This window comes from Pteronotus mesoamericanus, unplaced genomic scaffold (assembly GCF_021234165.1).
Source record: "Pteronotus mesoamericanus isolate MK-2021 breed Mesoamerican mustached bat unplaced genomic scaffold, CSHL_Meso_final contig_53, whole genome shotgun sequence".
NCBI classification, from domain to species: domain Eukaryota; kingdom Metazoa; phylum Chordata; class Mammalia; order Chiroptera; family Mormoopidae; genus Pteronotus; species Pteronotus mesoamericanus.
In genome coordinates this window covers 2,965,269-2,979,646 of record NW_026555195.1, presented here as the reverse complement: position 1 = coordinate 2,979,646, position 14,378 = coordinate 2,965,269, and the positions used below count along the sequence as shown (strand labels likewise).

General features: G+C 42.9%; 1 protein-coding gene across 1 annotated transcript in view; it reads left to right on the top strand.

Moving 5' to 3' along the window:
* PRDM10 (PR/SET domain 10) overlaps positions 1-14,378 on the top strand; it is an 83,532-nt gene that overhangs the window by 54,119 nt on the left and 15,035 nt on the right. The window contains exons 10-17 of the mRNA XM_054579455.1: positions 971-1,100; positions 1,620-1,862; positions 6,903-7,250; positions 8,690-8,845; positions 11,005-11,184; positions 12,224-12,334; positions 13,342-13,542; positions 14,131-14,274. Of these exons, the coding sequence (XP_054435430.1) occupies positions 971-1,100; positions 1,620-1,862; positions 6,903-7,250; positions 8,690-8,845; positions 11,005-11,184; positions 12,224-12,334; positions 13,342-13,542; positions 14,131-14,274 (1,513 nt within the window). The remainder of the gene's footprint in view (positions 1-970; positions 1,101-1,619; positions 1,863-6,902; positions 7,251-8,689; positions 8,846-11,004; positions 11,185-12,223; positions 12,335-13,341; positions 13,543-14,130; positions 14,275-14,378) is intronic.

Here is a 14,378-nt window from a genome sequence, read left to right as displayed (position 1 = left end):
ATATATATATATATATATATATATATATATAGATAGATATAGATATGGATATATATATATATATTTCCTTATGCTTTCTTTAGAGATACATACTGAAATATTTATAGATGAAATGATGTCTGGGGTTTATTTCAAAATAATCGAATGGGTATGTGTGTGGGGTATAGGGATGGAATAAGACTGGCCACGGCTGACAGTATTGACATTAAGTAACGGGCACAGTGGGCTCCGTGTGGTGATCTCTACGTCTGCCAAGGTTCAGAATTTTCCATAGTAAAAAATATTTTAAAACTTCCTGGAAAAACATACAATTTTTGTTCAATTGTTAAATAGATGAGTGGAAGAATAAAGCATGATCTGATTAATTTTAGGCGCATCTCGCACACACATCTTCTAAAAGATGTTTTAGGGACTTTCTGAATCCCTTATATTAAGGAATGTTTGTATGTTAGAAATCTATTAAATGGGATACAATTTCTTTGGAACGGTTGAATTAGAAATTTGTTCTGACCTTCCAGAAGCTTAAAGTAAAACAAGAAAGTTCTTTTGACTCCTGGGAAGCCACGTTTCTTGACAGGAACCCGAGGCACGGGGACAAGAGAGAACGGAGTCCTGTCTCTAGGGTCGCACTCTAAGGCGCACCGAGCTCTGCCCTGTCTGCATCCCCACAGCACTTCAGAGATGTCTTCCAGCTTTCAGATTTTTCAGGAGCAAAATGGTGTCAGTACTTTAAATTTTTATAGCTTTCTTTTTTTTTTCCTGAATAATTTGGGACATCTCTTTGAGCTAGGCAGACAGCAAAGATGAGAAATTTAGAAAGCATATCTTAGCAAAGACAATGGTTTCCATGAGAGAAAGAATCAGGAAAAGTATTGTAATAAAGTGAGAGGAAAATCAAGATTTGGGAAAAATATTTTTTATGGAGTATTATGTAACCATGACTATTTATAACCCAATCTCTTGTCCCCAGAACAAGATGCAGAGGAAGGGGACGAGGCAAGAGGCGATTTGGCCCAGGTCGACGGCCAGGCCGCCCTCCAAAATTTATCCGCTTGGAAATAACCAGTGAAAACGGGGAAAAGTGTGACGATGGGACACAGGTACTGGGGCGGGTGGGAAAGGGCTCCTTCTCAGATGCTCGCGCGAAGGACTTACCAGAACTACTATTGGATTAACACAAATACCCTTCAGAGGTTGACAGTTCTGTCGTGCCAGCGCTTTGCTGCCTGTCAGTTCGTGTGTGACTAGAGAAAGGCAAGGGAAAGTGCATTTTCAAATATTACTTAGAACAAAATCCCTACCTTCTTGCCCTAGAGATTTGAATTTTTCTGGCAATATTATTGGGGGACTCTGTTTGATTAGTTTGAAAATTAAAATTATAATGTTTCAGAAGCATCCCATCATAGTCTTTCCTCATGAAGCATTCTGGAATATCTCATAGTTTTTACTTCCTGTGGGTAGCTATCTAATTTGCTTCCCCAGAAGGAGTTTATTTTTTCTGAGCATTATGATGCTAGCCATTTAAAAAAGAAGCAGTAATTGTAAACCTTAGCTGACAGTCCTTCTAATGCTAATCTCTATCTAGGTAAGGAAATAACTCCTGGTTATTGCAATTTCAGGATTTGCTACATTTTTCCCCCAAGGAACAGTTTGACGAGGCTGAACCAGCCACTCTGAATGGGCTGGACCAACCAGAACAGACCACCCTCCCGATCCCTCCGCTGCCCCAGGAAACCCCGTCCTCTCTGGAGCAGGAGCCGGACGCTCACAGCCTGCACCTGCAGCCCCAGCACGAGGAGAGCGTGCTGCCTACCCCGAGCACCCTGACAGCCGACGACATGCGCCGGGCCAAACGCATCCGAGTAAGTGGGCGGCAGAGCCCCTCCCGCAGCGGGTGCTGCCTTTCTCTGGTTGGCCAGCCAGAAACAAGCCATGTTTTCCAACCTATTTACTCACCCTCCACTTTGAACTCTTGCACCTAGCTTATTACACGCTCAACCTCCTTACTTTGGAAGAAAGGATGAACTGTTTCTCAATATCTTTGTGTCCCGTGGCAGGCTGGGTGGTGGGTCCAGTGTCGACCGTTTAGTAAGGACACAGAAGCTGGGCTTTTGGCAGCCCCTGGATTGGTCTCATTAAAGTAGGAGAGCACCCTGGATCCCTAAACTCACAGAGCGGAAATGGAGAAATAAGTACATTTAATTGTAGTAACTATCTACATTTAAGCCAGGCTAATGCGTGTCTAATCATAGACCTCAAGTTAGTTTTGGATAACCTCATTTGGCTATCTGTAGTTTCCAAGGGGAGGCTGGCAAGTGTCATTGCTCATCAATGCAAAGGGAAAATGGACCTGTGTCCAAGGTGACATGGCAGGAACAACCCCCACACCTGGGACAGCTGGACATTAGGCTGTAGGTCAGGGAGAAAGTCAGCGTCTCACTCCGTGACCTGCGCCTTAACCTCAGGCCACGCAGCTTCCAAGGCGGATGTGTTGTGTTCTTGTTTCATGGACAGCATCTGAGTCTGAGGTAGGAGCTGCAGGGAATGTGTGTGGAGGACAGTATGGTTTTGAAGAAAGTGCCTGGGCTGACAATTTGCATTCAGAAAACAATTACTTAAGCCCCTGTTTTTGTGAGCAGGGCATATAAAGACTTTTATTCGTACTTGCTGTGTGGCTTTTTTCGTATAACTTTCCAGGGTTTACAATTTCTAGATGGATCATGGTTTTGGCTTATGTTTCTCTTGGTCTTCTTACTTGCATATGTGCATCTTTTATTTCTTTTGGTCCTCTTATTTGCCTGTATGCTAGAAGGGACCTTGAAAAATTGTCTAGTCCATGCCTTCATGTAAAAATGCATTTAACCCTTTATAGCTGTGTAACAGCATTGAAGGGCTCTATGCCCTCTAAGGCTGAATAATTTTTGTGAGGTGCCTGCAGTGGAAACATACAACACTCTTGGCTTCATGTATATTGTTCCAAAAGGATATGCAAACATTTCTAAATATAGACCAGAAAGGCAAAAAGCTATGAACTAATACCTTCCTGTCCATCATTCTACAATATTTCCCAGTCTGCATTTCACTCTCTTGCCCAATTACTGTCTTTTCTGCTTTGGTCATTCCGATTTTTCACTAAGGCCAAAGAAATCCTCCCTAGATTTAATTGTTTTTGAGGGAAGAAAAGAAAAACAACTAAAGCCCACATGTGTAGTGAAGTTTGGATATACAACCATGATCTAGCTATGATTGTACTTGTATTCTTAAATGAGTTGGGTTATTGGTTTTGGTACAAGGTTCCTTGTGTCAAAGCAAAAGCCATGTGCAGGTGGCTCTTGCAAAGGTCAGTCTTAGTTGAGCTCTTTTTTTTCCTCTCACATATTCTAAAAAGTAGGGCCATGTATCTTTGTCATCTTTTCTATCCAGGTTGGTAATGACCAACTGAAAGGAAGTCTCCAATCCCATTGGTAATGTAACTATTTTTCTCTCCTCTAATGCTGCCTGCTCAGCTGGAGCTGCAGGTAGGTTTGCTTCCCGTGTCTTACATAACAGAATGTTATTTAAGTGTTTGCCTTACCTGCTGTTCTTTGCGACCTGTACTTACTAAATCCTGGTAGAAACCACTGTTTGGTTGCTACAGTAAATGCAAATTAGTTCATGAATAATGATAACTAATTTTCAAATAGATCAGTGAGTAAATTGTGGGCTGCAGATTCCTCATGCACAAAACAAAGGGTAGGACTAAGTGATCTCCAAGGTCCCTTCCAGCTCCAAAACAGTGCGGATAACTTACGGGACGCTATTGAATTCTAACTGTGTATTCAGCACTGCGCTGTGTACACAGTACATTTTTACGGAGTGCTGTCCTCTAGGAGCTTATAGTCTAATTGGGGAGACGTTGCTAATGTAAGGGGGTTTCCAGTTAAGTGCTAAATTTAAAACTATATGCTACAACTGGTATAGGAATTTGGAAGAGTGAAAAAACAAACATAAAAAGATGAAGGAGTCAGGGAATAATTCGTAGATGAAGTGAGTGAGACTTACACTGGTCCTTGAAGGGGAGACAGGAGTCAGTCTACCGTTTCAAAGGAGGGCGGCCGACGGATGGAGGCCCAGACACAGGGATGCCTTGGTGTGGTTACGGGACAGTGCGCATGCTCGCTTGACCCTGGGGTGGGGCGCCAGGTGAGGGACAGTAGTGAGTGAGATATGTTGGGCAGGGCTTTGAATGCAGGATTAAAATAATATGAAAATTAATCAATAACTTGGGTTTCTTGAGCTGCCAATAAGAAACTTTAGAAACATATTATAGTCTTTGCAAAGAATCTGTTGTCTCAGAGTTTATTTCCTTGTAAATCAAATCACAGATTTGAGCAACTACACCACTTTGGCCCCCTTAGAGTAGCTGATGCACCGAACAGCACGGTGCGGTTGTCTGGCCGTCACTCGGGGACCAGAAGCCCGTGATGAAGCCACCTGTGCTGCCTTCACCATTTTTCATGATTTCTGCTGGAAATGTGTGCCAACTGCAGCTTTGAACTACAAAAGATACCAGAGAGTAGAAACGGCCTGCAAGTGGGTCACAGGGCTGGAATGGTTTCAGCAGGCACTACTTTGTAATGGGAGGATTACATTAGGATCATTAGATCAGAGAAATGCAATCTAGTTTTTGAGTACTTAGGCAATATTCAGGGCTCCATGGAAGTTAAAGAGATGATAAGAGTAAGGTTTGTCGACACACTCAAAAATTGGAGCCAGGTGGCTCAATTTGAATCAAGTGTCTGAGGACACTCATACTAATCAGCAATGACAGAAGACTTATTGGCATAATGGATTGAAACAAAACCGGGTTCTAGATTTGTTACCCAAGGAGAAGTGGAATCGCTGGTGAGGCCAAGACCAGCTGTTGTACATCGTGTCTTCCCTTGGAAACTTTAGTGAACTTGGATGGATAAAGGAAATGATTCTTATATGCACAAGCACTCTAAGTCTTGACTCCCTGAACCTCAGAAGAGCATTTGTTTATTTGCAATATTTCCATAATGCTTTGAAAGTAGCCAGAATACCGAGAGCTTGTATGTAAAATAAGGGCCTGTAGAGTGAAAAGATGAGGCAACTGCTAAGCAGTGCAATGAAGTGAGAGAGAGCTCGGTGGCTGATCTGAAAAGGCTTATTCTTAAACATCTCTGCAGACGCTATAGAAGAGATCTTGAAATACTTCTTTCTGATTTCCATACGAAATAAAGTTAATTAATTCTCAAACTTTTATTAAACACTTCCAATGAAATAAGGTATTTTTTAAGAGCTCTAGATGCAAAGGAGAATAAAACCTGACACAGCCCTGAAGCTTCCCAGTCAATGGGGGAAGACGAGAGAATTACTCCCGAGCTCTCTGCTCAGACGTATGAGCCATGTGTCTCTCCTGGCCCTGGGTGAGGAGCCCCAAGAGGGAAGTTTTCTGTTGAAAGTAACTAGGTTCAGAACTTCTACGAAGTCAAAAATGATTATTTTGCCTTTCCCTAAATGATTACTTTATATCAAATTTAGTTTAGAAGTTGCTGCTTGTAAGTAATTTGAAATTAAGGGTTTAAACCTTGTTCATTGTACAAATAATGCATTAAGAGCTCCACTAATCCCTCAGTTACTGTTCCCTTACACTCACATAAGCATACCCATTCTCATATATATATATATATATTTTTTTTGAGGGAGTATTTTTCTCTCACAGCTATGTAGAGCTTCCCCCCCCCCCCCCCCGGGTATTTTGAGGAGCCTATTTTTTATGAATGAAACTTCATCATAATATAACTAAAGTATTGATTCTGTCTTATCCGTGTGAAAGATGATTCTGTTAATCTGCTCTCAGCAGAGCATGAGTTGTTTTTCCAGTGGTAGTGATGAATTTGCACTGAGTCTGCAAATTCTCTCACTTGGATTCCCCATAACAACTGCATGAATTTACTGGATAGTCAACAGTAGAAGTGCTGTCTGTGACTGAAAAGGGGGCGGGGTGCCAAAATGGACTGATCTAGACAGGGCACAAGACAATGAGCCTAACTTTGTTAGCATGGCACTCTAACCAGTGGAACCAACTAGCTACATTGAGAACTTGCCCTCTGCATCTCCTAAGTCGGAACTGATTAAATGCACATACTCCGTTACAACGTGTGCTCATATATCTTACCTCATGAACAAACATGTATCCTTTGTTTCTCTTTCCATTCTTTTTCTTAAACTGAGGTATAATTCACGTACCTTAAAAATCACCCTTTTATGGTGGTTTTTAGAATATTCCCAAAGTTGTGCGACCGTCAGCAGTACCTAATTTCGGAACATTTCATCACCCTCAAAGGAAACCCCTTATCCATTCCCTCCTTCCCTGGCGGGGAAGTACAACCCCTGGCAAGTACTGCCCTTCAGTTCTTTTTGGTACCATCCTTTTTTTGCTAAACATTGTAATCAAGCTTCAAATTCTTTTTTTCAGGGCCTTGCACAAGCACCGTTTGGCTGACTTGCTCCAGCCTCATTCAGGCACCTGTGACTTATCCCAAGTCATTTCTTCCAAATCTTCCACTTTAGTCTACATCACTTTGGGATTTGTTTAACTGAACAAGTCTTCTATTGGAAATGCGTTTTTGAATGTTACTTAAATCCTTTCATAAGAAAACACACCTACATAGACATAACACCAAACACAGAAAATGTTTGTCTTTTCAAGATGAGCTTCTTTAAGATGGCTTCATTTTTAATGTCTCACCAGAAAAGTCTTTTCTCAACTGTCTGTCCTAAGTTTAATTTCTGTGGGAAATCTGATGGCAGAGATCCTCCTCTGCCTCTATAAATGTGCGAGCCATACATTTATGTAACCTCCTCACTAAATAATCACATCTGTGTGTGTCTTTCAGAATGCAGCTCTTCAGCATCTGTTTATTCGGAAGTCCTTCCGGCCTTTTAAATGCTTACAGTGTGGGAAGGCCTTCCGGGAAAAGGACAAACTGGACCAGCACTTGCGCTTCCACGGGCGGGAGGGGAACTGCCCGTTGACCTGTGACCTGTGTAACAAGGGCTTCATCAGCAGCGCGTCCTTGGAGAGCCACATGAAGCTCCATTCGGACCAGAAGACTTACTCTTGCATTTTTTGCCCAGAATCCTTTGACCGTCTTGATCTGTTGAAAGATCACGTGGCCATTCACATTAATGATGGCTACTTCACCTGCCCCACTTGTAAGAAGCGGTTCCCAGATTTTATCCAGGTGAGTGTGACATTACTGCCTACTTCTTTTGGTGAAAGAAACTTTGATTTTTGGAAAATCGAGACTGCCTGTCACCTGCATTTTCATCCCTTCTTTGTAACAACTTTACAGTTGAGAGAAATATTTCTTCAATCAAATTATTTTTGTTAATAAAAGATTATTATGACCCGTAATTATCCAAACCAGACATTGGCATTTAAACATTTAAGTTTTATGATGAGTAATAAACACTCTTATCTGATTATAATTTTTAAAAAGTGGATACCGGCAAAGATTAAAGAGGCTCCCATTTCCTGGCCTCGGGACATTGTCTTCCTACCACTGTTCTCCTGTCCTGTTGCACTAAGGTCATGTATTTTGTAAGAAAACAAAGAGAAAATTGTTACAAAATACACTTTTGTGTCAAGTGCTGCTCTCCTTCCCTGTCCTGTATTCTGGAGCAAAATGGGCAAGGATAAATTCCTGCATATTTATGACTCCACCTGGATTTCAAGTGATTATATTGTTATATGCTGGTCAATGAATAATTAAATCTAAATATCTAGTAAAAATAGATTTTTAAAAAAAAATTTCTAAAGCAGAAGGAGTCTACGATTTAATCACAGTTCTACTAGTGTTGGAAGTCTTGGTAATTTTATCACTTTGCACAAACGATTAGAAAAGTTGCCTTAAGGCAAACTAATGGCAAAAAATAATAATGAAGCAAAATGTCTTATAGGAGTAGTTTGCTGTGGCTTACTGCTTAGCCCCGCCCATAATTCGTCTTTGGAGAGTTATGGCTAAAAGAGCTTAGAGGCCATATGTCTTTATTTAAATTATCTAAAAGTACAGGGAAGAAGTCCCAATTAAATGGAAATAATACCAGCATTGTATTGTCCTCATAAATGGCTAGTGTGTTTTATATCATCCACTTCATGTCTTTAATCCTTCAGAACCTGAATAGATAAAAAGATAGGAAAGAACTTATTACTAAAAGAGGCTAAATTGTTTCTGTACAAGTTGGAGGTAGGAAAAAGTAAGAAAGAATTTTTTTTTGTCTCCTTTATGTTTTTTTTTTCCCCTAAGCAAGATTCACTGAAGTCCTAGGGATCTCTGCTTTTAATCTTAAAAAAAGAAAAGAAAGTGGGTTCCATGTAATCAGGGCTTTGACTAAGCATGCACAGAAGCATGCATGCTTTCTTCCTCCTCCTTAAGTCATATGGGAGGTTAAGATTTGTAAGACTTCTGGCTACTTGTTTTGTCGTTTTGTGGTGGAGACGGAGGGGGGAGTGGGAAGCGGGGTAAAGAGAGAGAGGCCAATTGTCAGTCACAGCAGATTACATTACAGGGCCTGGTTGACGAAGATCTTGGCAATGCCTTTGGCGCCCTCCAGCGTTGATAAGCTGCCTTTTGTCATTTCCTTTGGTGCCTAAATGCCCCTTTTTTGTCTTCACTGCCAGGTGAAAAAACACGTGCGAAGCTTCCACTCAGAAAAGATATACCAGTGTACTGAGTGCGACAAGGCCTTCTGCCGTCCTGACAAACTGCGACTCCACATGCTACGGCACTCAGACCGCAAAGATTTCCTGTGTTCTACGTGTGGGAAGCAATTTAAGGTGTGTGAGCAACGAGGCCTGAGCTTGTTCTCATGACCGCAGAAATCACATCCAGCAAAGGATCAGTGCCTGTTTGTTTTGTCAGCTTATCACTTACTTTCAAAGAACTGGACTGGAGGTGCATTTTGTGCCTCATGTTTGAGTTAGTTATTATGATCAAATTAAGGGAAAATACTTTAATTTCCCAAAATTATTAATCAAATCCCCAAATACAGTGATAATGCATCTTCTAAGAATCCAAATATATGATGAGTAGAACTAAATTGCTATTGAGGAATTCCTAAGTGAATTTACTTATGAAACCAAGAGAATTTTATCGAGTTCTTGTTAAGGATAAGAGCCTGATCTTTGAGCCTCGACGGCAGCAGGGCCGTCCTCTCACGGAGGCGGGAGATCGTGGGGCACTGAGAGGCTCAGACTGCTTTGGGGAATGTTCATGGCTCCAAGGATTAAAATAAAAAATAAATTCCATTTCCTGCCTGGGATTTAGAAGAAGCAAAGGAAAAACCCATGGGAGATTCAGAGATATGAGTTAAACGAATACAAGTAATATCAATAAAAAAATGTTTCATTGTGAAATCAGATGATTCCGCAAAGATGTCATTGAGGGACACCCTACCAAATATGATTGTAGGCCGTGCAGTCATAGAAACTGGGAAAAAATCAGAAATGGGTTCAGGAGGGGAAACTAATTTACAAGGACGTAGTTATATAGAACGTGGCAACATTACAGAGCGGTAGAAATAATTTTCAAAGCTTAAGTTTTATGTCATGTGTCTTACAGGATATCATTGTAATGGCTTTTAATATATAGTAGCATGATTTAGGACTCTGTAAAGGACTAATGTGAAAAGTATAAATGGTCTAAGTTTTTCCAGTTTGTCTAAAGGAATCCCTGTTTTGTGATGCCAACTGGTTAGTTAGCTATCTTATCCATTTAACATTGTCTCATTATTTTGTGCCAGATACCACGTTAGCATCTAAGTATGTGTGTGTGTGTGTGTGTGTGTGTGTGTGTGTATCTTTTCTGCTTTTATTTTACTTTCACGCAATATATTAGACAGGGTTCAATCAGAGAAGCGAAACCACTATCAGTATTAGGGAATAAGGGATTTTCCTATAGGAAGAACTTAATTATAGGAGAAGATGGAGAACTAAGGGTCTGAAAGGAGAAGCTGGAGGGTGAGAGAAAGTTCATTCACGCACCTTTGGGAGTCTGGGCACCCAGGCCCTCCCCGCTGGAGGGTGGGCCTGTGAAGGAGAGCTGGTGTGTCGCTGCATGTGGTGGCGGCCGTGGGCTTGGCCAGCAGGGCTGGTGGTGGGGAGAGAGCTGGTGGCTGAGTGGGAGAGAGCAGGGGTGCTCTGGTACCCCCGCATCTGGCCTGAGCGGCATGTCTGTGCTGCATTTTCCCCTTCCAGTCTGCACCAAAATACGGGAGGAGCTGCCCTGGGAGAAAGGTTCAAAATCTTTATAAAGAACAGTTTAATCCTATGTCCAAGGACAGAGACTCACTGGATAAGGGTTCTGGCATTTTCTGAATTTTCTTTTTATTCAGGATGGGCTCTGCCTAATTTTTTTCCCCCAATGGACTCACATCAACATGTGTCAATAGATTAGATCATCAAACTGCACTTAGGCCATATGCTCTATCCATAGCGACCAGTGTCATTGTTCACTAAACCTTCTAAATCCATAAGAGACTCTTACTTAAATTCATTTGGGGTTTAGAGGACTACCATTATGGTTGTTAAAACATGTGGGAATTGAGTTTACATACGGCTTTGTAAGTCAAGTATTACCTACCATTCATTATCAATTTCGTCTTGTAGTTCTTAATACCAAACTTATCCCATGTACCCTTTGATCTCTTCTACATAAATGCAAAATCCTTTTTTTCCCCCTCAAAAGTCAATATCTTTCAAATTGAATGGTCATTTTCAACCAAGGCCCAGTGGAATGCACCCATGTGCTCTTGAACAGTCCTTCCTAGTCACTTCTACCATGTACCTGTATGTCCCAGTACTCTAGAAACTCGGATGCGATTGGTAGGTTGCTGTTACTGCTAACTCGTATTGATATTTTTAGATACCCCTTCAATTAAAACATTTCTATCCCCGCTTCTCACCCCCTTGTCTTTTCAAAAATTTTCTCTCAATAGCGAAAAGACAAACTACGAGAACACATGCAAAGGATGCATAATCCTGAGAGGGAGGCCAAGAAGGCAGACCGCATCAGCCGCTCCAAGACGTTCAAGCCTCGTATCACGTCCACTGACTACGACAGCTTCACGTTCAAGTGCCGCCTGTGTATGATGGGCTTCCGGAGACGCGGCATGCTGGTCAGTGCCCCATGGCTCTGCGTTCTGCCTGCCATCCTCCACCCCTGTCCATTTCTGTGTCATGGTGACGGCCTTTGTACCATGCTCTGTACGGATTTGTCAGTGGCCAGGGGAAAAACCAGAGGCGGACAGTCCCCAGCTCGGGGTTCTCTCCTGCCCAGTCCCCCTTCGCGCTCCCTTGCCACAGTTCATGGGAAGAGGTCTCTAGCTATCCCTTTTCATTACTAGTTTTGTTTTGCTTTACCCTTCTCAGTCTCTGGTCTTACTGAATTTTATTTCCCTCTTCTCGTTTGTGTTCCTGAATATACTTTCTCATGGGACCTCTGCCTTCTCCCCGACTGTTTCCTTTAGTGTCTCTCTCTCTCGGGTATGAAAAGGCAACAGAGGGAAGCTTTCCATTGAAGTAGGGCCCGGAACCAGGTTAGCTGAGACATCAGGGCAGCCAGAGGTACAGCGGGTCCTCGAGAGATGTCGTTCTGCTAGAAAGCTGATGATATGCCAAGAGGAACTTGATTCTTGTTCATGTCAATTAGCCTGTGGTAGAATTGGTTTTGTTTTACATCGTTTTGCTTAAAGTCACAGAACCTACTGACAGCGTGAAGCGAGGACTTGTATTTCTACCAGGAGCTGAAGTCAGAGAGCATTATTTAAAATTCAGACCCTTAATTTTTATCTCATTCGGTGTCCTTTCTAAGGCTAGGGCACTAAATAATAAAGACAGGTTTGCACTTGGAGAGTTCACTAAAGAAATTCCTGCTTCCATAACTTTCCTTTTTCCAACAGCAGTTCGTTCGTCAAAGGCTGCCCGTGGGATCCATGGTGCCCCGGTTCACCTTCAGGAATGTGCTGAATCCCTGTTAACAGGGCCTGTGAATGCCTTGGTGTCAGGTGGGCCTGGCAGTGCTGGTTCTGGCCGGACGCCTTCTTGTTTGGGGCGCCGCGTCTGAATTTCAGCTTCCAGCAGCCACTGTCACGAATGCTTGGTTAGCTTCTGTTCCTGACGGGGTCTCTTTTTCTCATGTCCTTTTTTTCCCTTCAGGTAAATCACTTATCAAAGAGGCACCCAGACATGAAGATAGAAGAGGTGCCAGAGTTAACCCTACCCATCATAAAACCCAACCGTGATTACTTTTGTCAGTATTGTGATAAGGTAAATGGAAACTCTTCGCAGTGGGTGTCTCAGTGGGAGCCCTACCGAGAGCCAGTTTGTCTGCGGGAAGGACCGAGACTAGGACCTTGCAGTTACTCTTAACAGATGGTTCCCTGGCTCTCAGTATTTTTCCATTCGGACAAGAAAGGGCTAGAAGTGTAGCTTCATTTTAAGCCAACGTTTTTTTCTTCAGAATTAATTGACTTGGGTTTACTTGTTGTTCGTTCTCTCTGTGATTTTTATTACAAAAGAAGAGTCTTATTACCAAGAGCTTAGTATATGGGTTCATTTAAAATTTCTAAGCTCTAAAATGAGAGTGTTTAATATCCAGTTTGTAAAATATATGGTGGAGTTTGGGTTTCTAGAAGACCGAGTATGGCGTGAAAAGTTTTGTGGTGGCGTGAAAAGTTGTGTGGTGGATACTCTATCTGTACTATTTCATTCTTTATTTTTGTACAGTTATAAAAAAGACAGAGTACATCTGTTTATTGTTTCATTGTAATATTGTTTCCTTATACAATGTAGCTATGTCAGCTTAAACATAAGAAATATTTTTAAGCGTAGATTCACCATACAGGTACTGGTTTCTATTAGACTTCTCATTTTGGAAGATTTCTTGGTGTCTAGTAGTCAACTATTAATATATACATCATATGAGGGCTTCCAAAGACAGGCTAAAGGAGGATGTGGCCTTAGAAATGGTTCTCTATGACCATATATCCACCTCTTAAACTTTAGAGTAAAGGCTATTTTTACTATTATCTTAGATATATAAATACAAGGAAGATGCCCGGTATATCTAGATAATGTTCTTATTTTATTCTAATTTGTGCTGTATCCTTATCATCTTTCATTTTATCTGTTTATTTTGGGCTACGTGATACCTATTTTGTGTTGGGGGACACTTCCACTCTTTCTCAGCTCCCTGTAAGGAAGTCGTTAGATGGTGCTTTAGGCAGGAAAGGGAGCTGCGGACTGCTTTCACCGCCAAGCCTTTGCCCTTGCAGGTTTATAAGAGTGCCAGCAAGCGGAAAGCCCACATTCTGAAGAACCACCCTGGGGCCGAGCTCCCACCAAGCATTCGGAAGCTCCGGCCGGCGGGCCCTGGAGAGCCCGACCCCATGCTGAGCACCCACACCCAGCTCACGGGCACAATAGCCACCCCTCCCGTCTGCTGCCCCCACTGCTCCAAACAGTACAGCAGCAAGGTACAGGGCGGCGTCAAGGCCGCGGCTGCCGGGGCCTGGGGAGGGGAGGCCTGCTGCCAGGGGCTCTGATGGCTCCCGCCTGGGGGCAGAACGTGGTGGACTGTCTGCAGGGTTAGCACCACGCGGGGGGCTGAGCACTGGACTGGATCGATTCCCTGTCCTTGGCCTGCCTGCCGAGGGTCTCCCATGGGAACGGTCCGTGCTCAGGGTTCATGAGTGCAGGCTTCCAGAATTACTATATAGGAACTTAAGTGATAGTTCTTGAAAAGAGGGTCCTTTTGGCCGGGGGGCTTGCGACTGACTGCGGCAGGTGTTGACGGTACGAGGGGATGCGGGTCCGGGGTGGCGGCGGTCTTCCTACCTTGCCTGATGCTGCAGGGTCACATGATCCTTCAGTTTCTTTTCCGCCTTCCTTTTTTTTCCCCTTGTGACACTTTAGGAAGGGCAGAATTGGCATCGTTCTGAAATTTTTTTTTTTTTAAAGGTTAACATAAGAGGCTTTAGGAATCTGTGGAGGGTTTGCATTTGAGAAAGACTGAAAATGACTAATTCCAGTAATTATCCTTGGATTTTGCCATACTTTTTTAGACCAAGATGGTACAACACATTCGAAAGAAGCACCCAGAGTACGCCCAGCTCCCCAACACCCTGCACACGCCCCTGACAACAGCCGTGATCAGTGCCACCCCCGCTGTTTTAACCACAGATAGCGCCACGGGAGAGACTGTGGTGGTAAGTTCAGGCCTGGGAAGCGCGCCACGTCGCCTTCAGTGGTCTGCACGCCTTTCACTGCCAAAGCCAGGCCTCTCTTCTTATTGAATTGGCTGCAAATGTGG